At 40.4% G+C, this 25157-nt stretch overlaps 3 protein-coding genes across 5 annotated transcripts; all 3 read left to right on the top strand.

Moving 5' to 3' along the window:
* The first annotated feature begins 90 nt into the window (after positions 1–90).
* rbm10 (RNA binding motif protein 10) lies at positions 91–9966 on the top strand. 3 transcript variants are annotated; one of them, XM_030139255.1, is made up of 23 exons: positions 91–229; positions 750–830; positions 917–1427; positions 2036–2209; positions 2303–2372; positions 3738–3811; positions 4626–4712; positions 4842–4902; positions 4998–5162; positions 5419–5579; positions 5823–5920; positions 6172–6259; positions 6382–6583; positions 6679–6785; positions 6889–6970; positions 7189–7280; positions 7376–7570; positions 7811–8005; positions 8155–8211; positions 8352–8546; positions 8752–8799; positions 8919–8974; positions 9177–9966. In XM_030139255.1, exons 2-23 carry the CDS (start codon positions 814–816, stop codon positions 9265–9267), a joined length of 2826 nt encoding a protein of 941 aa, XP_029995115.1. In that variant the 5' UTR covers positions 91–229; positions 750–813; the 3' UTR covers positions 9268–9966. The 3 variants fall into 3 exon arrangements, with proteins under 3 accessions (XP_029995115.1, XP_029995117.1, XP_029995116.1); XM_030139257.1 differs by having other exon boundaries at positions 92–229; positions 2039–2209; XM_030139256.1 differs by lacking the exon at positions 91–229 and adding an exon at positions 242–578.
* Positions 9967–10108: 142 nt separating this feature from the next.
* On the top strand, positions 10109–14240 carry lrrc23 (leucine rich repeat containing 23). The gene is given in 7 exon segments (XM_030139260.1): positions 10109–10481; positions 11232–11341; positions 11443–11765; positions 12421–12551; positions 12666–12802; positions 12887–13091; positions 13970–14240. Coding segments are annotated over 7 exon segments (1017 nt in total). The 5' UTR covers positions 10109–10403; the 3' UTR covers positions 14003–14240.
* Positions 14241–15328: 1088 nt separating this feature from the next.
* Positions 15329–23868, top strand: tktb (transketolase b). The gene is made up of 14 exons (XM_030139135.1): positions 15329–15593; positions 17613–17730; positions 17826–17939; positions 18039–18136; positions 19294–19485; positions 19833–19960; positions 20046–20242; positions 20445–20609; positions 21836–21992; positions 22086–22216; positions 22294–22377; positions 22478–22574; positions 22747–22866; positions 23053–23868. Exons 1-14 carry the CDS (start codon positions 15487–15489, stop codon positions 23223–23225), a joined length of 1881 nt encoding a protein of 626 aa, XP_029994995.1. The 5' UTR covers positions 15329–15486; the 3' UTR covers positions 23226–23868.
* The last annotated feature ends 1289 nt before the right edge of the window (positions 23869–25157 follow it).

The raw sequence follows: 25157 nt of genomic DNA, 5'->3' as shown, positions 1-25157 counted from the left end.
GCATTTATGATTAAGGGTGGCCTGCTTGTCTCATCCAATCACCGCCGTCATTGATGTTGTCGCTCTCTATCTACCAATCAAACATCAGAGTCAAGTGTCCGCCCCGCCCACTCTCAAATGTTGTCTTGCTGTGGCCATTTTACACTTGCTTCCCTGAAAAATAAACCATCCTTTTGTGAAAGGTTTCAGTGTGACAGTGAAGAGACTTTGCCGGTTACATGTGGGGCTGGTAAGTATTGCTTCAGTGTCGTGTGTAACCGCAGTTGTCGTGTTTGTAACGACTGACAACCGTTTGGAGACAGTCTCTACCTAGCACTAGCTAACTAGGCTGATGCTAGTTAGCTTGCGCGCTAACAGAGATGACCGCCACACGTCATTGTTGGATACTCCTATTTGGACAGTAAGGTTATGTGCGCACTCTGCACGTTTAATTCATGCTTACAGATCAAGCGGAGTTGTACCTCTTTTTTACTCATACGGCCAGTATTTTGTGACGCTGTGACATAGACCTCGTTATTTTGAAGTTGGGAGAACTGTATGCATATGCAGTATTAATAAATTACAGCAGACCTGAGGAGGTAAGGCTACCTGCATCTGTATGCACACCTTGCACATAACACTGCCATGTATCACGGGAGCGCTCTTTACCAGAGCAGCTTAGTTAAGTGTGTTTTAGGATGTGCTCCATGTGTACAGGCGCTCTGCATTGTTTACTTTACCTAAAAAGGACATCGATGATGTATTTACAGGGTGCTTAATGCTGTAACCAAGCAGAAACAAAACAGACATTAGGAGGAGTGTTGGTGGATCAACATGGACTTTGAGAGGAGGTGAGTCACACGTTATCTTATTGCTTTATTCCATAATAATACGAGTGTCCACCAAGTCTCTTATATTGTCTTTTCTGGCTCACTAGGGGTGGGCGAGGTGACCGCATCGGTCGCTATGGCAGTACTCATAATGATCACAACTTTCGAGACATGGACTATCGAGGCTACAGCCAAGAGGATGAAGAGTCAGGAGCAGGATATGATGTCAGTGCAGAGGGGGACAGACTCTATGGGTGTGAAGAACAATCATTGGCAGCTTGTGACTTCTCACTTGGTGGGCTCCAAGAACGACCAGGGTTTCATGACAGGCGAGATGGCCAAGGTGAAATTGTGCAGGAGGGGAAGGGGCTCTCTTGGCCCTCTTGCTCTCAGGCACAGCCTGATCTATCTCTTCCCACACAAAGAGATGAGGATGTATCAAGAAGGGTGTTTGAGCAGACACGGACTGGCCTTCAGGAAAAGGGTCGGGGGAAAGGTGGAAGAGGGTTCCATGAAAACAGCAGTTGGGGTCGTGGTGTCCCATCTGAGCAGATGGAATATTGTGCAACAAGGCAAAGAGAGGATGAGCAGTTTTCTCGTGTAGCAGGAAAGAGAAGGGTAAGCCATTACATGTTAATCTACTGCTGCTAAAATTAGTTTGTTATATTTTGGGGGAACATTAGATAAGGCTTATAAGGCTTTCATTTTTCTTTTTGTGTCTCTTTTGTATGGTTTTATTTATTTTCAAAAGGAAGACATACATACATACCTTATATACGCTGATAATTAGTATTAATCATTTTGTTTTCAGACACATTCCTATTTCTCAGTAATCACCTTTTGACCAGGTATAGTGATTACATACTGAGTCCCAGTATCGGTCAAGAATAATTCACATTGTCAAAATCGTTTCATGAGAAGAGGTAAAAATGTATTTTTATTTCAACTTTATGGGCAACAATTTACTAATATTTAAATTTTTTATGAAATTGACCAAAAAACCCAGTTGTTTTCTTTACTTTGGGGATTATTGTAACTGATGATGATAATGATAATAATGCATGATAATGTGGTATTTTCTGATAGGGCCATTGTATCCTCAAAGTCTCATACCATTGGGACTGTATATCCTCCTGCCTCTGTGTCAATTATTAATAGATGCTTCTTTTCAATTTTTTTTTTTTTTTTGCTCTTGGCATTGACTCTAGATTATTCATTGATGTCTGCAGGGTTTTCCAGGGGGTGCAGAAGAGCAAAGCTGTGGGGGTGCTGGGTCAGACCTGTCTGTAGATGAGATGGAACAGAGGGACCAGGACTACAGGGCAGAACTTGACCACAACCAGAGGCCTAGCAACATCATAATGCTTCGCATGCTGCCACCCAATGCTACTGCTAATGAGGTAAGTATTTATCTCAGGGGCATCTTGGAGTAGGTTACACTAGAGCAGTCGGATGTCAGTGTGTTCATGTTTAATGGACCCATGTGTTTACAGATCCGAGCACAACTTCAGGAACAGGGGATCCAGCCAAGAGAAGTTCGCCTCATGAGGAACAAGTCCTCAGGTGAGAGTTTGTCTTTTCCCCCGACCCCTTTTTGTTCTGTTCTCTTTACCTCTTTCTTATCTTCTGTTACACTCATTCTTTACTCTTCATTTCATGTGTTTGTAGTTATAACTAACTTTCTCTCATCTTCTGGTAGTTGCTTCTGTAATACTGAGTGTGCACCTTATTCTTTTTCTGTTTTTCTGTTTACTTAATTTCATAGCTTATGCAGAGACACGCTTATATTCATTTATTTGCATACAGACTTCTGTTTAGACTTTTTCTTTTTTCTTTAGTCTATCAGTGTCTGTAACATCGCTATTGCACACAAGGCTACAAAGCACTCATACGCACATCAAAGAAGAGCCTTTAAGACATCTATGCATGCATGACCGCTATAAATGACACTTCTTCACTTTACGGCTTCCATTTTCCTTCTTTGCCTCGACTATCTTTACCACTTCATGATTCCGCCTGATTCATGTACAAGTGAGGTGTGTTTGATTGGTGAACAATGCTTACAGACTAACAGTGTCGACTCAGAAGTAAGCAGTGGATCCAGAATGTGGTTCATTATGTTTGTCATCGAAGTTATGGTTGTGTGAAAGTCTACAGTGTCATCCATACCTGCCTTTTTCTAAAGGTTTCCCATAAAGGCCTCCTCTCTTGATAACTCATTGGTTGTCTGTACAGTGTCCCTGTGAGATTCAGTCGCACTTACTGTCCCCTCAAACTGCTCTATCTTCTTTAATGTCACATCACTGTTTTAACTGCTTTTTTGAATCTTAAATGTAGAAATGATGATCATTTCAGATTTAACTACATGTTATACAATACCTTATCTTTAAAGGAGTAATATAAATATGTTGTGTTATTTGCTGTCAGAGAGCGAAAATGACGGTTAGGGCATTGAGTGCTTAAAAAGGAGACATTCCACCACAGTGCTACATAGTTCTGACTGCCCTCTGACCATTACGATAACAGAGCTTACGTATTTTTGCCTGTGTGTGAGTGCATGTGTTTTTATTTGGCTGTGTGTGCACATCTGTTGGTGCCTGGGTGCTTCATCATTCAAAGCCAAAAGAGCTCAGACTCAAACTGATGAGTGGGAAGGATTTTTCCTCTCTCTCTCTCTCTCCCTCCTTCCTTGATCGTGTTGAGATACTTGACATTGCGTCCTCCCACCCTTGCAGAGAATTTGACAGTGGCTCTCCAACTTGCTGTCAAGAGTGTTTATTTCTAAGGGATGGAGAAAGCAATGCTTATTTCATTAGTGCTGATACAGGGTCTCACTCTCCTGTGTACAAGAAGCACTAACCCCTCACTGCGTTGTTGTTATGTTGTTGTTGTTGTTGTTCGGTTACCATGGCGCTGGGCGGTGTCCAGGTCAGAGCCGAGGATTCGCCTTCGTCGAGTTTAATCTCATACAGGAGGCCACCCGCTGGATGGAGACCAACCAGGTCACTCTCCCCTACACAGACACTCATACATACATATATATAAATTACAGAGATACACGGATTAGTGCCAGGACAAATCTGTACAGTCCCATTAATCTACCTGAGGTAGGTAGATGTTTAAACTTAAGGGCACTTTGTTTGTCTTTCTACTTATTAAATACAGGCAAACATATGTTATATGAATGTGTGGCACAACTGCAAAGTTTATCTAACTGGACCCTCCCAGTCACATTATTTTCGCAGTTATATTAATCAAAGATGCTTTTGTAGTGTAGGACTTCTCTTTCTTTAGTGACATGTTTTCACTGTCATGTCTGATTACATAACCACCTCTGGAGTAATTTCTTACATGGTCTGTTGTAGTGGTAGATTGTTTTGAATCTTTCATTTCTGTATCATCTACCATTAATACATCTCTAGGAGTGTTATTGCCTATTTGGGGAGGAAGGTGATGACAGTGAAATGGGAGACGGGAAAAATGGTGATATGAATTCCCCTTAAGGGGGGAGGATGACACACCTGAGTAAAACATATTCTGTTCTTAAAAATAAATACTCATGCACTACACATACACCATCTCAGTCCGTCCCAATTTCTCTAAAGCTGAAGGTTGCATTTCGAATTCTCTGGTGTCCTCATTCTTTCAGCCTCAGATCTACTCTCTTCTGCCTCTCTGTCCCTCTCTCCCTCTTGTCCCTTTCATTCTCTCTCATCTCTTGTGAGATGAGGCCTTTCTCTGGCATGTGTGGCCTAATTATCGCTGATAATCATTCTTTGTTCCCCCACCCTCCCTCTCTCTTTTTTTTTCTTTCAGGGAGTGCTACTGATTCTGGGACAGAGAGTGTCGATGCACTACAGTGACCCAAAACCACGTGCCAACGAGGACTGGCTCTGCAACAAGGTTGTGCACACATTGTGTGGCATTCATGAATGAAAATCTGCATTAATATATCTATACTGTTTGTGTATATCAGCCTCTGATATGAGTCTTTCATTTAAAAAGTCTTTTTTAACAACAATATTTCAACAGTGCGGTGTGCAAAACTTCAAGCGGAGAGAGAAGTGCTTTAAATGTAGTGTACCTAAATCAGGTAAAATTGACCTTGGTTAAGTGCATATCTCTTCCATTTCACACTATCACACGGTTGCCGTACCTTATGACAAATGTTATGATGTCTTCCTACAGAGGCTGAGCTGAAGTTGCCTCAGTTGCAGAGGGACTTACCTGTTGGCATTCAGAAGGAGGGGGCCCAAGGCTTATTGCCCTTGCCAGTACCGTACCATACTTCTGGTCCTTCTGTTAACCAAGGCCAAGGGCAAGCTACACAGCAGCCAGATGTTGCAAATGACAGTAAGCTTGTTTCAGGACAACCTCTAGCCCCCCTATCAATCTTGGTCATATTTTAAATTTTTTTATGTGTGTGTAAAGAAAATACCTAACCCTACAGTGTTGAACAGTAACCTGTCTGTTTTTAATTCATTGACTTGTACTGTTTTTTGAAATACACTTTATTTGAAATCGGAAATCATCCACTTGACCACAGCTAAGAGATTTTCTAAATGCTATTTTAGGAAGTTTTTGACACTCTTATCCTCTCCTGCACCAGCTTTGATACTTCGAAACCTTGGACCACATACTTCAGTTGACGCTATCTTATCTGCTTTGGCTCCATTTGCCACTCTGTCCCCTTCAAACATCCGTTTAATCAAGGATAAACACACCCATCTCAACAGAGGTTTTGCTTTCCTACAGCTGTCAACCATTGTGGTAAGAATCATTTGACACGCATGTACATAAACAAATACACAAATGCTAGATGAATGTGTTTGGGCATTGTTGTCACATTTAATTTCATTCACTATATGTGCAGTATTTATGGATTAATTTTCAAAGAAAATATGTTGTAATCATAGTGTCCTGATGGCTTTGTTCCTAAGTAACGTTTATGCATAAATACATTATTAAATCTCACATACAAATGTACACTCTATCTCTTTAATGCGTCATTAGGAGGCATCTCAGTTGCTCCAGATTTTGCAAGCTCTGCAGCCAGCTCTCTGTATTGATGGGAAGGCTATTGTGGTGGAGTTTGCCAAAGGCTCCAAACGGTAAACACTTTCACTCACACACACATGCACACACACACAAATCCTGCTGAGGACTTCACATTATTGCTCTTGTTGGTGCTTGGCAACTAATACTGATGAATGTGTGTGTCAGCGAACAAAAACAGTTTCGAAGAACGCCTTTGTAACCTTGAAAAGGGACGATTTATTTCTGCATGAGGAATAAAAAATGTAGGTCACCAACAGAAAGTCTAAAATTAGTAAAATCTATGTTCCTTTTTTTTTGTTTCTAGTGATGTGTTTCTGACCGATGGCAGCAGAGTAAGTGCTGCTACAGTTGCAAGCACAGCTATAGCCGCTGCACAGTGGGCTGTCACACAGGTAACCACTCTTAGCAAATCATGGACAGCATAAATGTGCAAAAGATCTGTTATTTGTGTTTTAATGACTGTATTCTTCAGCTTTGTTTGATATTATTTAACACAACTTATTATCATTCCCAGACTGCACAGAACGGATCTGTTGGTCAGAGTGTAGACGGAGCAGTGTTTCAGCAGGGGGCAGCAGTAACCTACAATCAGGATGGGCATGGGTACTCGGGATCAGATGGAACCAGTTTCAAGGGCCAGGCTGACACCAGGATCACTGCCTTGCCCACCGCAGGAGCAGCTTTGATGGGGGCCTACACCACAGGGGGAGCCACAGGTTTATACTCATTATACCAAATTTGTGGCGCTATTTAGAGGGTGTTGCCTTTCTCATCTAAATCGTTGAATACAATTGGGGTTGTGTGTTTGCAGCTGTCATTGCATCTGAAACGGTGACATCAGGAGGAGTTGTTCAGCAGCCTCTCATACATTCACAGGCTGCTCTCCTCACCACAGCAACCACTGCATCAGCCACTCAAGTACACATTTGGACTTAACATTTAGCTTCCCATAATTTTGCATTTATTCATGCAATTGTATTCTTGTATTTTTTTCAATATTTCTTTTTCTGTCTTTTAACAGGTTGAGATAGTAGGAAAACCACAACCAGCTACTCCAACCCAACCTGCCACCCCAGGCACTGAACATGAGCTCAAACAATACCGTAAGGCTTTTAGAGTGCACTGTTCAATACAGTGGTCAAGAATGCATTTGTATTCAATATAAAAGAGATTATACATAACATTATACATAATTCTGTCAATATCTGAATGTTTAAAGCCCTGAAGTCTCGTGTAAAATTAGCAGTTTAGATAATATGTTATGTCCCAGCTGTTTAAAATGTGATCCCTGACCCTGAGGGCAATTTGTGTTTGACTGTAGCTGTCCCAGATGTGTCCACATACCAGTATGATGACAGCTCTGGCTACTATTATGACCCACTCACAGGACTTTACTATGACCCTAACTCACAGGTAAAAGTTTATATTGAATCTAGTCTTTCGTAATATTGTGCAAGTCAACAAGGACCTTTCCTTACCTTTACTTGTTTTTTTAATCTCTCTCATAGTACTACTACAACCCTCACAGTCAGCAGTATATGTACTGGGATGGAGAGAAGCATACCTACATTCCTGCTGCTGCTGGTCAGTCAAACACCGACGGCACTCCAGCGAATGATAACACAGCTCCCTCAGACTTGCCGTTTGGTAGCCCAGGCAGTAAGGACAAAAAGGACAAACCGAAAAATAAAACTGCTCAGCAGGTGATGTATTTACTGAACAGAGTTTAATATACTGACAGAAATGCGTAGCATTATCTACAATGGTCAATTTAGAAGAAATGCTCCATTATAAAGTTTATTTTTTGCTTGGTTTGCTATGTAAGTCAGAATTTGTACCTGTAAACAGGTATCTTCCTATAGAACATTTGTTGCACTGGAAGATTACAATTAAATTGCACTCCACTGCAGCTAATATACATCGTGTTGGGTTTATGACAATAGATTGCCAAAGATATGGAGCGATGGGCTAAGAGTCTAAACAGACAAAAGGAGAACATGCGCTCTGTCTCCTCCTCCCCTGCTGTTGGCGCCCCAGTGATGCTCCCTGGTCACACCAGGGCTCCGGGCCACAGTCGCCAAGACGACCGCAGAGAGTCCGCCAGTGCCGATGCAGGATATGCTGTTCTGGAGAAAAAGGTACATATCTATACACATACAAAAGCAGAACTGTCAACCCTTTAATACCTTCAGGGGATGCTTTGGATTAGCTTCGTCAAACTACTCTCACTATTGCTTTGGAAAAGTTAAGATGTGAGCACAGGTTGTATGTGTTGTGTGTCCTGCAGGGGGCGCTGTCTGAACGGCCTCAGATTTTTCTGGATCAAATCAGACAAACCACAGAGGTGAGGACATGGTCTGTACTTTTGGTGCATCTGTTTCTGCCTGTTGACTTATAGGTTTTCTACCAGGTGACGTTTTTGTTATAGGTGCTGCTTCTTTTTTCAATTTTACCATCATTAACCCAGCCTTCATTTTTCTGCAGCATTCCCCTCCCCAGCAGCAGGGCCTGGTCCCAGCCTACAGTGGAGAAACTGACAGCGAGGACGAAGGAGGCGAGAAAGATGAGAGGGAAGGGAGAATGACAGACTGGGTTAAATTGGCCTGTTTGCTGTGTAGGAGGCAATTTCCAAGCAAAGAGGCACTCATCAGGCACCAGCAGCTTTCTGAACTACATAAGGTGTTTTTGTAGTTTTTTTTTAAATTTCTCACAATTGCAAGCACTGCATAAATTATACGTACAAATATCTGTTTACTCTGTTTGCCACTCTTCACAGTTGCTCTACACATGTTTAGTTGTTTACAAGGCTGACAAAGGTGTAGCCTAATGACATTCTTCCACTAGTCACATCTGAATATTTATCTTTTCATTTGCTTTTCCTCAGCAAAACCTGGAACAGAGACGGTCTCAGCGAGACACTGCAGGAAGAGAGGTTGGTCAAGCCTAAGGCTCTGTGTTGAGGCTAGACAGTACATAGAGTAAAGATCTGTTGATAATTTGCTAGATATTGATATCGGTGTATTGTTTTTGTTGTTTGTTTTTTTTTTGTAGAGACTTGCAGATGGCCCTCAACCACCTGATACCAAGAAGAGAAAGCTGAGTCCTATGTAAGAATAGCCACTGGCAGACTGATGCCCTGATGTCTTGTACTTTTAATGCAGATTTACAGCTGCTTCTCCTGGAGCAATATACAAGATACTTGAATACATTGTTCCTGTTGTACAATTTCATGTAAGACTTCCTGTTCTCACCAGAAATATGAATGCTTATATTCTTGCTTTTTGTGGCATTATCTTCTTTTTTCTTTAGGGATGGGATCTTAGGAACTAGTCTTGGTGCCAGAATGCTACAAGGAGGAGTGAAAAAAGGGCTTCTGTTGCGCAATATGCAAGTGGAATGAGCCTTCAATCTTTCCTGATCACAAGACCAGGAGAAAGCCCAGTACACGAGACTTCACCATTAACATCACATAGAATTCTTTAGATAAATTCTTTATGTTGGTTTCGTATTAAATTTACCTCAACAGTGGTAATACACTCAAATGAACTCAGATTTTGTAGCAATGGATGTGGGGATATTGCACCAAATGCACCTTTTTGTTGCTTTGTTCCTGAATGATGCAGTTCTGAGTTCTCTCTTTCTTCAGAACTTGTGTGGTAAACAAGCTTTATGTGGTTGGAAAATGAAAGATCGCTGTAGATCTTTGTCATCAAAAGGCATTTTTCTAAACTTGTCTATGCACCATAGAATTTTTTTATTTAATGCTATATGCCTTGTCATTCAGTGAATGACAAATTGTGTAAAAATTAGACTTAGCACTGTAAAAATTAGACTTATCACTTTTTTAACCATAGTATGAACTAAGAGACTGTGGCCTAAGGAACTGGATAGAAAATCATGTTTGATTGCAGGAACTGAGGTGTATGTGGTTAATATAGGGAAAGTTTATCCTTTTTTTTTTTTTGCTTCAGTATGTGTTTATTAATGTGACTGTTTCATCAAGATCATGTAAATCAGAATAACACATTTTCATCAAGAATGACTGTCTTACTAAGGCAAAGCAGTAAACAGCAGGCATTGGCCTGTTTCGACATTTTAACTTGAAATTGCCAAAGTGTTGTTTTTGCAAAACAGTGGTTTAAAGAAAAAAAAAGTGCAACTGTTGCTATGAGATCAGTAACGAAATGTTTTGGGCTGTAGAAATACTGTGGGTTGTTTTTGTGTACGTGTCCGTGAACAACACCAGCCCTCACTCTATCCTACACTCATGCGCTCTTGAGTTTCCATGGTAACAACAACAAACGCTTTTCCTGGGTGTCAGTAGTGCTAGCATCCAGGAGTTATATATGTAACGTAGCAAAAACTACAGCTAACTGCAAGCTAAGTTTTCATAACTGCAGTGTGTATTTTACTTGATAAACTGACCTCCGTAAATTGTGTGGCCTTGCCTTTTTATCGGCTAACTCTGCAGTTAGCTAGACTAGCAGGTGACCAAACTGTACTAGCTAAGGGTTCTGAAGGTAACAAAACCAAAGGATGTCTGAAGTGGACGAAGATGTAGTTATGTTGGATGTACAAGATGAAACACAAGAAGAAGGTGGAGAGGAAGACAAGGTATCTAAGTAAGGTCTCAGTTTAACAGTGGTGTAGTCCTCTTGAAGTTGGATTGTAGATCATTTAATGAGTGCATGCTGGGTTTCAGATTACACTTTATTAGATCAATATATTTTCCACATTTCAGGTTCCAATCCACTTCCTATCCAAAACACAGTGGGGTGTAGGTGTTCACCCCCCCACCTCTGTTTTAACTACAAACTAGATTGTTTAAAACCCTGCATGCACCATTGAAGCATTCACGTATGACTTGATAAAAGTTGCTGTCTCCAGTATATTTAAACACATCAGCAGACACCTTTATTACCTCCGCCAAGGAGGTTATGTTTTTGCCAGGGTTTGTTTGTTTGTTTGTCTGTCCGTTAGTGTGCAACATAACTCAAAAAGTTATGGACAGATTTTGATGAAATTTTCAGGGTTTGTTGGAAATGGGATAAGGAAGAAATGATTAAATTTTGGTGGTGATCGGGGGTGGGGGGGCCCACGGGGGGGCCCCCATTTCCAACAAACCCTGAAAATTTCATCAAAATCTGTCCATAACTTTTTGAGTTATGTTGCACACTAACGGACAGACAGACAAACAAACAAACCCTGGCAAAAGCATAACCTCCTTGGCGGGGGGGGGGGGGGCACTGATCAGCCTTGGCGGAGGTCTGCGCTCTCCGAGTGCTTCTAGTTTCATACTTAAATCATTATTCCTTCCCAAACCACACTGAACATTTCTATAAACAATGTCTTTGTGCTTTGCAGATTCAAGTTTGTCATTTGACCCAAGAAACCTTAATTCAGGGTCTGTCATTACTTTGCAAAACAGGAAATGGATTAGCACATGCTTTTGTAAAACTGGACCTAAAAGACAAGTAAGCAAGTAAACTGCTCAACAAACTTTAACTTAACTACTCTGCTTTGACTTGCCTCTTATTTTCATAATCCACCCCTTTCTTATCAATGTACTCCACAGAGGACTTACTGACATTTCTGAAATCAGCAACTACGTTCACCTACGCTTCCTAGATTTGTCCAACAACCGCCTGGCTGATCTGGCTCCACTGGCATCTCTGACCCAACTGCTTTGGTTGAAGGCAATTTTCTTAGTTTCTGATGTCTAAAAGAGAAATACCTGGTGTTGCCCCAGTTTTTCAATCTAACCATAAATGCTCAATGCAACTCTTGGGCAGCCTTTTGCTCAGCTGACCTTCCTGCAGTGGCTGAGTATGGCAGGGAACTTGCTGACTGATCTGGATGGCCTGGTTGGGTCTGCCCTAGAGAGTCTCAATGTCACAGGTTTGGTCTGTTTCTTCTGATAACAACAACAGCAACGTTTCATTCCAATGTCTGTCAGCGCCTTAATGTACATTTAACCCATAAAGACCTGTTAACCCATAAAGGCAGATCATAAATGAATTTTCCTCTCTATTTAACATTTCTTAAGTGATTTATCACCATCCTTTACAATATTGTCCTCTATATTTTGCATTTGTATCAGTCAAAATTAGGAATTTTATTATATTTAATTTACTGATCATGTAGCTGTTCATTAAAACTCATTTTAAAGTTGAGGGTTATTATATCAAAAACAAAGATAACTGAAGAAAAAGTAATGTTTTCAGCAAAATATATCAATAACTGAAAGTAAAAACAAGTGAGTCCATCCAGTGTCATTGATCCAACTCCAAGAGTTTTACTGGTGAATCAGTGTTGTGGAAAATGACAGTGTTTACATGTTCACTATGGAGCCACTGAACATCCAAATAGGTCACATATGATGACCATGAAAAGATGACAAACTGCATTTTACACCAATTATTTACACGTATTGATAGGATTAATGGATTAACAGGAATTAAACAGTTTAGATCAGTACATGGTTTTTGTCGCTGGTTGTTTGGGTCTTTATGGGTTAAAGGCTTCAAGTAATGTTTTGATACCTTTGTCCCAGGTAACAGTATTCAGAAACTCAATGGTCTTCAGAGAAGCTGTTTTACCAACCTAGTTAGTCTGGAGCTGAGAGGAAACCAACTGGAAACCACTGAAGACATCAACCTCCCAAACCTGCAGCGTTTGTATTTGGTAATATAGGCAGATCTCTGCGATTTGGATTAAAACTCTGACATTGATGTTGCTCCATAACAACCTGGATTAACATCTTGATTATGCCTTGGACGGTTCTCTCTCTCCCTTCAGGCCCAAAATGTTATTAAACGTCTGGAGGGCTTGGAAAGGTTAGAGTGCCTTACAGTCCTGCACCTTAGGGACAACCAGCTTGAAACTCTAGATGGCCTCAGCCCCAATATGAAGTGTCTCCAGTACCTCAATGTCAGGTACTCAGCTGCGTCACAAGCACAGATCAGTTGAATATGCTGCATGTGTGGGTTTTGTTCACCATATTGTTTTTTCTTCCTCAGAGGCAATGCGATCATAGATGAGAATGCCGTGCAAAGCCTTGGGTTTGTGGCAAAAACTCTGCGGACTTTGGTGCTCTCTGAGAATCCACTAGTGGAAGCATCAGACTACCATATTAGTGTATTAATGCTCCTGCCACATTTGGAGCGACTTGATAAAGACACCATCACCTCTGAAGAGAGGATTGAAGCTCGGGAGAAACTAAAGGTGAAGCAGAGAGAAATGGTGGTGACACATCCAGTGTTAACTTTAATGCATGAAAATTTGATTTTTTATTTATTTTTATTTTTTTTTAATCATATACTATTTATTTATTTATTGTGAATCTTTAAAAAATGACAACAAGTAAGTTGAGCGACGGACCTCTAAGCAGAAGATGGGGTGGGTGGGTTGGAGGGTGCTGCAGACATACATCTGTCATTGAGATAACATGCTAGTAGTAGGAAAGCAGCAGCACTGGAAACAAAGTTTCTTCTGATATGGATACTAATACATTGTGACGAATAACACTAACACCCACCATTTGTGCCTCAGCACCCCCCTCTCAGCTTTCTCCTTCCAAACACCCCCCAGCATTGTTCCACCCCCCCACCCACCATTGAGAAACACTACTCTAATTGTTCTGAACAAAGGTTGAATTAAGACTCAGACTACTGATAAATACTCCCATATGGATGCACACATTGTCTGTGTCATCTTTGAACTAGTTTTTTGCTGTTTTTAAGTCATTAGATATGTGTGCTTACCTGCATGCACTTTACAAAAGGTTTGTTTTCTTTGTCATCAAATGTAAAATTTCTCCTCCTGAAACACAGAAAGAAAAAAGTCATGTCTTTTTGCGTTAAATAATTTCCCTGCGACACCACATGACTTTGGATTGGACCTCTGCCCACATCATCCCTCCCTTACTTTTATTATCTTGTTTTTATTTGTTGTTGAAATTGTCAATTGATTTTCATCATAGACTTCGTCATTATGAATTAGTTTTTATTTCCTTATCATCATTGACAATATCTATGACGAAATATATTCTTCCTGGATATTAACACCTGTTGTTCTAATGGCATGTAATATGTGTCTTTCAGGAACTTAAAGAAGAGGAAATACCTGAGTCATAGATATCTGTTAAGGACTGTCAAATGAGGAAATGTCTAACTTTCTTGAAAACATAGTCTTTGTTATAACCATAGACTGATTTTGCTAGATAGTGGACTGTGACTGTAATGTGAGGAACCTGTATTTGATATAAGTCTTGTATGAATCACTCTATTAAAAATAAATGACTGCATAAAAAGAAATGTATGTATTGCTTGTGTTCAGTTCTTATACTGTCTAATACAGCTGATCTGTTTTGCAACAATAAACTCTACAAAATATACATTTTGATGGAATCCTAAATACTTACATAGACATCAGAGCTGGCAATTAACTCATCCATGTTACATGTGAATGACTGGGTAATAGTAAATGAGAGGCTAGGCTTCTTGAACCTTGACTGTCCTGAGTTTCACTGAGTAAGGATGAGAGAGCAAAATCAGCCACCATTTCCCTGTTGGCAGTCATCCAGCTGTAGTTTTAAAGGGAACGCAACAGTCGATCTTTTATTTTTTTTATTTATTTTTTAATCACATGCTCAGGCGAGTACATTGTGCATTTAAGTGACGCGTGCATCTTTATTACATCATACAGTTGTTTTTCCAAGTTTGACATAATTTCCTGAGACAATTTCACACAACCAGGAAGTCACCTAACTTCTTGATGATTTGCTGACAGTGTTCAGGGTATGTATTTATAGTTTACACTGAATCAAGTTTATACATCATATAAGCACAGATGTCCTCTTCACCTACTTAATGTTTGTGCTGCATTTCAGTACCCCTGCATTTGCATTCACTCTGCTTCTGTGATAATTTAGAGTATTTTAATTTATAATCTGATTTTTTAAAGAAACTTTATTAAAGAAACACAACATTACAGGCAACAGTCAATAATCAACGTACAAAAAATAAAAAATAAAAAGAGCACAATTATCAAAGGGGGGTGCAATCATTCCATTTTAAAGTTATTTGTACAGGCTGATAGATTTTGTTGCTTTTTGAGTTTATTGAGGATAATGGATTAAAACAAATTTTGGATTCACGCATGAAAATTTAAAAGTTTGGGCGACTTTTCAAAAAATTCATAAATATAGAAGTTTCACAGTTTAATAAAATCATAATTATTACTATAAATGATACTATGGAATTTGTACGGCCAAAATGTGTAATTTCTCAAATACATTTTTTTAAATGGTCCAAAAATATCATTTATTTTATTTTATTTTTTTTCTCAAATAGATTTCTGAAAGTACCCTGTGCTGAATTTGCGCCATCACGACTCCTCCAATGATTGGATTAAGGGGGCGTGGCCGGTAGGAGACCTGATAAATCCCACTCCTCTCCCCGCTCCTTCCTCCTCCTCCCTCTCGGTTGCACTTGTACCGGGCAGCTAGCAGTGGCGTGGCGCAGCACTGAACCACCGACACCGGCGAGCACTTGTATAATTGCAACAACCGAGATTAATTTGTAAGATAACCCGTTTATTAATAAATAACCCGTAAACCATGACTAGCTACCACAAACCCGACGAAAAAACTCTGCAGGGGTTGAAAGACGTCGCTAACAAGCTGAGAATCAACTCCATTAAGGCAACATGCGCCTCCAACTCTGGGTAAGTTATTACAAGTCACTTCTATCAACTCATAATCGCTAAAACCGTCACGGCGACCAGGAAGTACAGTGACAATGTCTATAGTAGTTCATGTTTGTATAATTGAAACACGCTTTACCCACGGGGCCTGGTCGCACGTGCAGCAGGTTATGTTCACGCGGTGTGGAAGGTAGCCACAGCAGACAGCTAGCACACATTTATGCAAACTTTAGCAAACAGTGTTCTGACTTAGCTTAACTCTGACTGAATATGGAAGTTGCTGTATGCCGAAGCTAATGTATGCTAACAGTCATCAGTTTACGGTAATGAATAAGTTTTACGGCAGCGACTGTACCCATGGTATCCTTTACAGCCTTAGTGTCATCCTGTAGGATTAGCATGAAGTATGAATTGTACTAGTACTTCTAATTAGGCACAAGTTATTGCCAATGCTAAAACTGTGATTTACGAGCTAGCTAATTAAATATCACATGACCGTGTGAAAGGAGGAGGGATGCACCTCGTGGTTAGTCTAACGCAATGAATTAAAGTTGCAGCTGCATCCTTATGGGTCTTTGTGGACATGATTTTTTTTAATGCAAAACTTTTAGCATCGCAACCGAGCTCAACAACAAAGCTCATCTGGTGACTGATGATAAGTGTAACAATGGTGTGCAGACTCTAAATGTCATGTCAGAATGCACCTGGTTGTGGTATTGCTTCATCCTTGGTGCTAGTAACCCAAGATGTCAAGAGTCTTCCTGCTTTGTTCAGGGAAAGGTCACTGGAATGGAATTGTTTCCTGGAGGTTGTGGGTGTAATTTAGCTTCTGTGAATATGACAAACTGTGGCCCATTGTCTATACTCTCTGGAGTGCTTTCAGGGTCAAACCTCAAAATACACTTTACTACCAGATCCTGTCTTCAAAATGTAAAATTATGGATTAAGAACTTTTAATATTTCCACATTGCATGAGTTGCATGAACGTAAACGCACTGAAAATTTAAGCATTTTATTTACACGGTCAAAGCTGATTATTAATTTTGTCATTTGACACTAGACTGTTTCTCATTTCAGCTGTCTGTAAGTTTTTGTTTTTTTTAAATGTATAATTTCTGCAAATTCTGTGCATTAGGCGATCAGAAACATGACCTCATGATGCAAGTTTAATCTTTTACCTCAAAGGACAGGTTTGTTGGAAACCTGCTTTTATCACTTCCTTATGCTACTTAAGGAAATGGGGTGAATTTCATCATGTATGTCATTGGTATGAAACGTGTCCAGAAGGTTTTGTAATGCAGTCTGCTATAACAAAGGCCATCTTTCTTTTGAGTTTTGACACACCACACCCTTCACTCAACACTTCATGCAAGATTACTCTTGACTCTGATTGTTTTTTTTTATCATGGGTTTTATCCTTTGAATTCATTCCGGTTTATTTTTCAGCAGGTCCTCAATCAACAAAAGGATGAGGGGTAAATGGTGCACTGTACTTTTATTTTGCAGATTTCAGTTAACTGAATGTTTCTGAAGGATAAACTTGTGTGTCCACAGCATGATCAAAATGGTGCTGTTTGTAAATTAACCGACATAGGGAAGCTGACATTGAGTAATGTTGACTTTCTAAACATGTTGATTACAATACAGACCACTATTCAGCAACTAACAGTTTCACAAGTTTGCCAGTTTACTCTGTAGCATTTGCAGGGGCTCTGGAGTGTGGTAACATGACAAGTTACAGACTAACAACCAATTGACAGGAATGATATCTTTTTGAGAGTAGAAATAAGATAAAAGTAGGTCTTCAGAAGTATTGCACCTTTTCATTTTATTGTGAAGAAATCCTTGTGGAATTCTTGTGCTCTGCTGGTATGACTTAATGTTTGTGTTGTCAAACTAAAACAAAATACTTATGAGGAATTGCATTAATGTGCTGCAAAGATTCCTGACTTTTGCACCATATGCATGTGCACGGTGTGTGGACTATACCTTACTGGAACTTTCACTGTTACCAATGGCCTGTTTTTCCTCTCTCCTCAGTCACCCCACATCATGCTGCAGTGCTGCAGAGCTCATGTCTGTACTGTTCTTCCACACCATGCGCTATAAAGCAGACGACCCTCGCAACCAGTGTAACGACCGCTTTGTGCTGTCGAAGGTTGGTGCTCTTAATTTGAATGACATTTACTAATATTCTGTGGCTGCTCGGCATGAGACTGTATTTCCAGTGTTCCTAAAACTGTCTCTTTCTAGGGTCATGCTGCACCTGTGCTGTACGCTGCCTGGGCTGAGGCAGGTTACGTGAATGAGAGTGACCTCGTCAACCTCCGCAAGATTGACTGTGACCTGGAGGGGCACCCCACACCAGTATGTCAGAATATCGTGCCCTGTTTTGCAATCCATGCTTAGTCGAGTAACACCAAATAACTCATTGTGTCTTTAACGAGTTGTCTTCCTTTTCCTCAGAAACTGGCATTCGTTGATGTGGCGACAGGATCTCTGGGACAGGGTCTCGGAGCTGCCTGTGGAATGGCCTACACAGGGAAACACTTTGACAAATCCAGGTGAATATTTATACAGATGCTGAACTGTGGACCCTAGTTAAGAGGCAACATGTTTACTGTCAATAAATGCATCTGAAAATAACCCTTAACCTTTTAGACTAGTGTTTTTCAACCTTGGGGTCAGGACCTCACGTGGAGTCGCCTGAAATTCAAATGGGGTCACCTGAAATTTCTAGTAATTGATAAAAAATAAAAGCTTATTGATTAAAAAAATATATGGTGAGTTGACAGACAATCCCAATACATGAAAGACTTGACAAACCGTGAAGCTGAAACTGAAGCACTGTGGTACTGTTTCTTTCAAATGTTCATTGTGGTCAATTTAAGATGCCGCAGCTCCTTCATAATTCAGTTTGAGTTATTGTTTGTTCGGTATTAATTGTCAGCCTTGTAAATACAAGCTGGACTGACTGTACATACCCTGACCAAAGAAAATAAAATTCTCACTTTGTGCAGTAATCTACACCTGGCTTTTCTGCCTCCGTCCATAAAAATATACATTATATAGACTAAATGTTGTCTAAAATTAACGTTTATTTGCAACATAGTATTGCAAATTATTACATGATCAAAAACAAATTAATTTTAGCAAAGAAGTCTCCATTTTGAATGTCTGGGGTTGCCAGAAATTTGTGATGTTAAAATGGGGTCACAAGCCAAAAAAGGTTGGGAACCACTGTTTTAGACCCTGAATAAAGCCTGGTTTCTCAGTGGGCCTGTAATGTCGTGACTCCCCTGTCTGCCCTAATCTGCTTATTGGTTTAATTAGTAGTAGTGTAGTTGTAATTGTGTTGTACTCTCTGGCTACAGAATGCAATTAGAGTGAAAGGTAACCAGCGTTGCGACAGGTTGCATTAAGTTATGTTAGTTGGCAAAAAAATATACTGAATGTTTTATGGCTTAAGGTGATTTACATAATTGTGCCTTCTTGCTGCTTCTTTTAAGAAAATGGGTTTTTTTTTTCTTTTTAGCATCGATGTTAATTTCTAAGGCTTTGTGTGAATTTTTAAACATTAAGAGCTTTTATTTTCCACAATTTTTTACTTTTTGTAATATGAAATGTATGATTTCATTCTTCATTTAGTGACCACTTTAAAATTCATTGTATGTTAGGTTTTTTTCTTTCATTTTCAACTCTGCTGCCTATATTGTCCTAGCTACCGTGTGTACTGCATGATGGGTGATGGAGAGTGTTCAGAGGGCTCAGTGTGGGAGGCCATGGCCTTCGCATCCTACTACCAGCTGGACAACCTTGTGGCCATCATGGATGTCAACCGGCTCGGCCAGAGTGAGGCTGCACCCCTGCAGCATGACATGGAAACCTACCGCAAGCGCTGTGAGGCCTTTGGGTCAGTACTAAACTCGGGGTTTAAACCACTGATGTGTTTTTTGTTTTTTTGTTGTTTTTTTTTTTCCTAACTGCACTATCAAAATTTAATGACCCATCATTTTTTAGGACACTTTCATCATTCTCACACACACTTTTGGTTTATTCTCAAACTTATTCACTCTTGTGGGCTTTAATACTTGTTTGTTGAATGTCTAGTCTTTATTTACTTTTTTGGCAGTTCCTGTCTGTCTATGCTCAAGTTAGTGGGCTTGGTGCTTAACATGTTTGGTCCAAAGGTTCCTGTGTTTTTCAGTTAATATTTGTTGTAAGATTTAGTATATTACTAATGGACCCATGTTTGTATAGGTGGAACACGTATGTTGTGGATGGTCATGATGTGGAGGAACTGTGCAAAGCTTTCTGGCTGGCTCAGCAGGTAAAGGGTAAACCCACCTGCATAGTCGCCAAGACATTCAAGGGCAAAGGACTCAAAAGTAAGTGTCGTTTTATATTGTACCCCTTTTATTTACAGAACTTCATAGACTTTTTAAGACTTGCTAATCATTTCTTGACCTTTAGATATTGAGGATATGGACAACTGGCATGGAAAGCCCATCCCTAAAGACAGAGTGGATGACCTGCTGAATGATCTGCAGGCTCAGATCCAGGTCCCCAACAAGGTCCTGTCCCCTGAGCTGCCTACTATGGACGCAGCCCCTGCAGACCTTAGCTACATCGCAATGCCATCACCCCCTGCTTACAAAAAGGGAGACAAGGTACTGTTTGAAGGTTGGGTAGTATTTTCTAAAGCCTCTCAATAATCAATAAATAGTCAGTGGGTTAAAGTGCACCCCAGTCTGTTTGGTTTAGTGGGAGGCAGTCCTGCCTTGCACTGATATCAGTAACCGAGATAACTTTTTAACCTACTTGTTGCATTTTCATCAGTCTCCACTGTGTTGTTCTTTTCTGTCCTGTTAGATGGCCACGAGGAAGGCATATGGTCTGGCTCTAGCCAAGCTGGGTGAGGCAAGCCAGAGAGTGGTGGCCCTCGATGGAGACACCAAAAACTCCACATTTTCTGAGACCTTCAAGAAGGCCTTCCCTGATCGCTACATTGAGTGCTTCATCGCTGAGCAGAACATGGTACATGAAGTTTTAGCTGTTAGAAAAACTAGAATGTACTTAAAGGGTCTCCTTAGGTTCTTTTATTTGTAAAATTATGTGAATTTTTGGCCTTAAAATCTTGAACATGAATTTGCCAGATCAAATTTGACAGTGTAACTTATGGATCATGAAAACTGTATTGCATCAGCTCTCCCTTTTCACCATAATGTTTTGAAATGCATTTTCCTAATGTAAGAAAACAGCAGTGAAATCAACACAGAACCAATAATTACAAATGCAAACTGTGCAGCCCAGTTCCAGTTTACTGGAACACACCCAGCTCATCTGTCATGTGTTGGTAGATGTGCAATTTACTGTTCCTCTCAAAGAAGTGAAGTGTTGTCTGTTAACTTTACTTTAATGTAATACAAATAAAAATGCCAAAGCTGGGCTTTAGGACAGTGCTTTCAGTACTTGATTGAAAATGACAAATTTCAAGTGTGCAGCATCTTGTGAAGAAGATGCTCAACTTGATTAAGAAACTCAAGAACAAAGTTTTTAAAAGTTTTTACTTTGAAAGTCATGTATCTAGCCCTAAACTTTAATTTAATTTAGTTTTACTTGTAGCACCAGTCATAATACATGGTTATTCCAAGTCATCATTCTGATCAAGGCCTAAAAGGATAGAGGAAATCCAACAAACCCTTTAAAAGCGAGCCCAAGGCAGCAGGAGGAGAAAAAACTTCTTTTACAGATTGAAAAACCTCTGACAGCCAGATTCTGGGCAGATGCCAATCTACCTTGACCGGCCCAGATAAGTGGACAGAGAAATGAACAGTGTAGACATGAAATGACTAGCACACACTAAACTAGAAATAAAAGGGCTCCTGAAGAGGTCTATGCTTACCATTTTGATTGGTGCAAATCCTTAGTATTTTGGTTTTTGAAAATGTGGGTTCATGGAGTTTTATTAAGCTTTGAGATGGATGTAATCTGTTTCTAAAGACAGCTACACCAGCTCAGTCTTAGTTTATGTAGCAGTTGGAAAAGATCAAATTGGTTTACTCTGTCCAACCATAATCTGCTCCAAACTGGTCTAATCTGTTGCTATTCATTCAGTGTGATAATCCCATCTTCGGACTTTTTCCTCTGTCAGCTGAGGCCAGTTTACGTGAACATCCACACTTAGACGGTTTACTTAATGGAATCCGCCATCTCATGAGACTAAACCATTTAACCGATGCCTTTGATTGTTGCTCTTACAGGTAGGAGTTGCTATTGGCTGTGCCACCCGTGACCGCACAGTTGCATTTGCCAGCACATTCGCTGCCTTCTTCTCCAGAGCCTATGACCAGATCCGTATGGGAGCCATATCCCAGACCAATGTCAACCTGGTAGGGTCCCACTGCGGTGTGTCGATAGGTAAGATGTCAGTTTAGGCTCTACTACTACTTCTGATATAAACCCTATTAATGTTAGTACTGATACCTACAACTAATGTCACTTTGCTTTTAGGTGAGGATGGCCCTTCCCAGATGGCCCTAGAGGACTTGGCTATGTTCCGCGCTATCCCAACATGCACTGTGTTCTACCCCAGTGATGCCGTGTCAACAGAGAGAGCTGTTGAGCTCGCAGCTAACACACAGGTTGTCACAGCTCAGACAGGAAGTCTGTATTGTACTTTGTATATCATTTGTGTGCTAACGCCACGTTTTCTTCTCAGGGTATCTGTTTCATCCGTACTAGCAGACCCGACACTGCTGTCATCTACTCCCCTGATGAGAAGCTTGAAGTGGGTGTAGCCAAGGTAATGGTCAATACTATGATTTTATGCACTGTTAAACTTATTTGCTCAAGTGATGTGGATGTAAACAGGTTATTGAGGATGGAAATGTATACATTTCCAGGTGGTTCGCCAGTCTGACAACGATCAGGTGACAGTGATTGGAGCCGGCGTTACCCTGCATGAAGCCCTTGCTGCTGCTGACATCTTGGCCAGTGAAGGTAAGCCCACATTGCCCTCTAGTGGACAGATGTATAAATTCATCTGGAGTTGCATTTCACAACTGCCTTTCAATCCCAGACCTATTGAGGTGTCGAGTGAATCACCAGTTCTCCAAGCTTCTATGGCTGTAGAAACATTTGTAAAATAACAACTTTAAATGATTTCCTTTAGGTAAAAACATCCGTGTGATTGACCCGTTCACCATCAAGCCCCTGGACGCCTCCACTATCTTGACTTGTGCCAGAGCCACTGGAGGACAGATCATCACTGTGGAGGATCACTACAAGGAGGGTGGGTTGTTTTTCTTTCTTCACTTGTCGTATAATGTATACAGATGTCACTCTTGCTAAGAAACACCAGTGAACATTAAAACATCTGTTGACTCGTTCACTCATCAATAGTGTTACGTACTGTATTGATGCAGTGCAGGAGTTTTTGTTTTTTTTTTGCCACTCATAAGATCTTTCTTTCTTCCAGGTGGTCTGGGCGAGGCAGTGCTGTCAGCAGTTGGCGGGGAGCCTGGCATCGTCGTTACCCGACTGGCAGTGAGCGGCGTCCCACGCAGCGGAAAGCCCCAGGAGCTGCTGGACCTCTTCGGCATCAGCGCCAAGCACATTGCTAATGCTGTGCGCCAGACATTCGCAAACTAAAAATCTACATCGATGCCCTGCTTGCTCTTTGGTTCAGTTCACAGCCACCTTACTGTCAACTGACAACCTCAAAGACTTGTAGCGCCATCTTTCAACTTTAATTTGAGTGTGAACCCTGACTGATCGTGTTATCTTATCATCACAGGCAGAGAAGTGGGGAGAGAAAATGCTAAATGCAAAGCCTACAGCGTTAAAAAAAAAAAAAAAAAAAAAAATCTCCCCTGTATGCACCTTCTAGCACCCTTTGCAATTGGGTTCCATCTGCTGACATTCCTGATGTATTTTGTCCTCAAAGTGGGTTAAACTAAACACTGCAATTTTGGCTCTGATTAATATCCTACTAGCAGCCAGACAGTGAAGTGTTACCCCAATTTGTTTCACATTCCACCCATGTTTCTGCAACACAAATGTTTTTTCCCATGGCTGGAACTCTGGCCTCGTTGCTTGAAAACTGTTACTGTTTCTCATGAATCTAATGTACTAGATCACTCATGTTGTTGTGTTCAGTCAGCCTTTATTGCTTGAAGTGTTTTGAGTGTTTCTTGAATGAATCACAATGAACATAAGTGTCACACGTTACTTACATTCCAGCCCACCTGTGTTGTCCTACTATTGGTGTGAATAAAAATAATTCATCAAATACTGGTGTCATTTTACTATATTCAGGATTTAACTATTTAATCCCTGAGCCTAAAATGGTCCACCTGGACTTTTTTTTTCTTATTTTGACAAACTAAAAGGTTAGAAAATATGCTGTGAGTTTGTTTGCCCATTTTTTTTAAAAAAAATTTTTAATTTTTTTTTTTTCTTCCCAGAGCACTTCTATTCCAAATCCTTCAAAATCTAGCAATCACTTACACTTTAGTGCATGTTATAATTCTTTAGTGCATGTTATAATTCTGCTGAAGCAGCTTCTTCTCCAGCTTCTACTACAGGCGTGAGTGAAATTACTGTAATGATCCAATAAAACCTATGAAGCTCAATGTCTCAGGTGTTGGAAACTGTTGGCATTTTTCCAATTACACAAATGGTGAAAGAGTTCGAGCCATCCAAACTGCATATGTGCAGGGTGTGTTCATGATGACACATCAGGTTTAAAAGAATTAAGTCTAAATCTGATGGTCACTGTCAAATGTGAGCACCTTTAGCCTTTGTATGAGCAGTAGTGTAGGGTTTTCTTAGGCCACATTCAGACAGCAGGTCTTAATACACAATTTAGATTTTTTTGGTGAAATCTGATTTTTTTTTGTGTGTGTGCTCATCCATATTACACATTAAATGCAACTTCTATCAGTTTTGAGTATGAACTGAATGCGCAAAAGAGGTCCTGACATAATATGTGACCATGCAGACATGCTCTGTATTTACAGAAGTAAATATATTTTTCTCACCGCTCCTCCTCCTGGGACGCAAAATTGTGATGTTTGTCTCATTTCAGTGAGGTAAAGGTCGGATAAATGTGACCTGGCCGTTTAGACTGAAGTCGCATTGCAAAACATCAGATAAGTATCGGATTTAGGACCACGTATGAAAGTGGCCTGGGTCTGATTTGAAAAAATTGGATTTGTGCTGTTCAAACTGTCTTTAACAGATCAGATACAGGTCACACATGGGCAAAAACAATCAGATTTGAGGCCACATTTGCCTATAGTCTGCACATATTAGAACATCGTTGCTTATGTAGTTGGAAAGAATGTGTTGATACTGAGAAATAGTTCAGGTGCCTTGAGCGCTGTTCACTGCAGTGGAAAGTTGTGGAGGCTGTTGTTATATTGAGGTTAACAAAGAGGCTGAGTGTGGTCAGTACATGACTACATGTTCCTGTCAGTGCTTAAATGAATCGTCTGTGCTTCACTATTTAACTTGGAGGAGCACATTAGGCCTGAGTGTTTCAGTGTTTAGTGTTAGGTTGTCCAGTTTGCCATTTGGACT

The sequence above is a fragment of the Sphaeramia orbicularis genome, chromosome 7 (genome assembly GCF_902148855.1).
Source record: "Sphaeramia orbicularis chromosome 7, fSphaOr1.1, whole genome shotgun sequence".
Taxonomy (NCBI): Eukaryota; Metazoa; Chordata; class Actinopteri; order Kurtiformes; family Apogonidae; genus Sphaeramia; species Sphaeramia orbicularis.
This window is presented reverse-complemented; position numbering and strand designations above follow the sequence as displayed.

Bases quoted from the DNA above. Each gene is read 5' to 3' on its own strand.
- tktb (XM_030139135.1), top strand. From the start codon at position 15,487: ATGACTAGCTACCACAAACCCGACGAAAAAACTCTGCAGGGGTTGAAA. The intron at 20,243-20,444 runs GTACTGTTTGAA...CTGTCCTGTTAG, and splicing joins CTTACAAAAAGGGAGACAAG to ATGGCCACGAGGAAGGCATA. The intron at 22,217-22,293 runs GTTGTCACAGCT...TTTTCTTCTCAG, and splicing joins AGCTCGCAGCTAACACACAG to GGTATCTGTTTCATCCGTAC.
- rbm10 (XM_030139255.1), top strand. The intron at 2,210-2,302 runs GTAAGTATTTAT...ATGTGTTTACAG, and splicing joins CCAATGCTACTGCTAATGAG to ATCCGAGCACAACTTCAGGA. The intron at 5,921-6,171 runs GTAAACACTTTC...TTTTGTTTCTAG, and splicing joins TTTGCCAAAGGCTCCAAACG to TGATGTGTTTCTGACCGATG.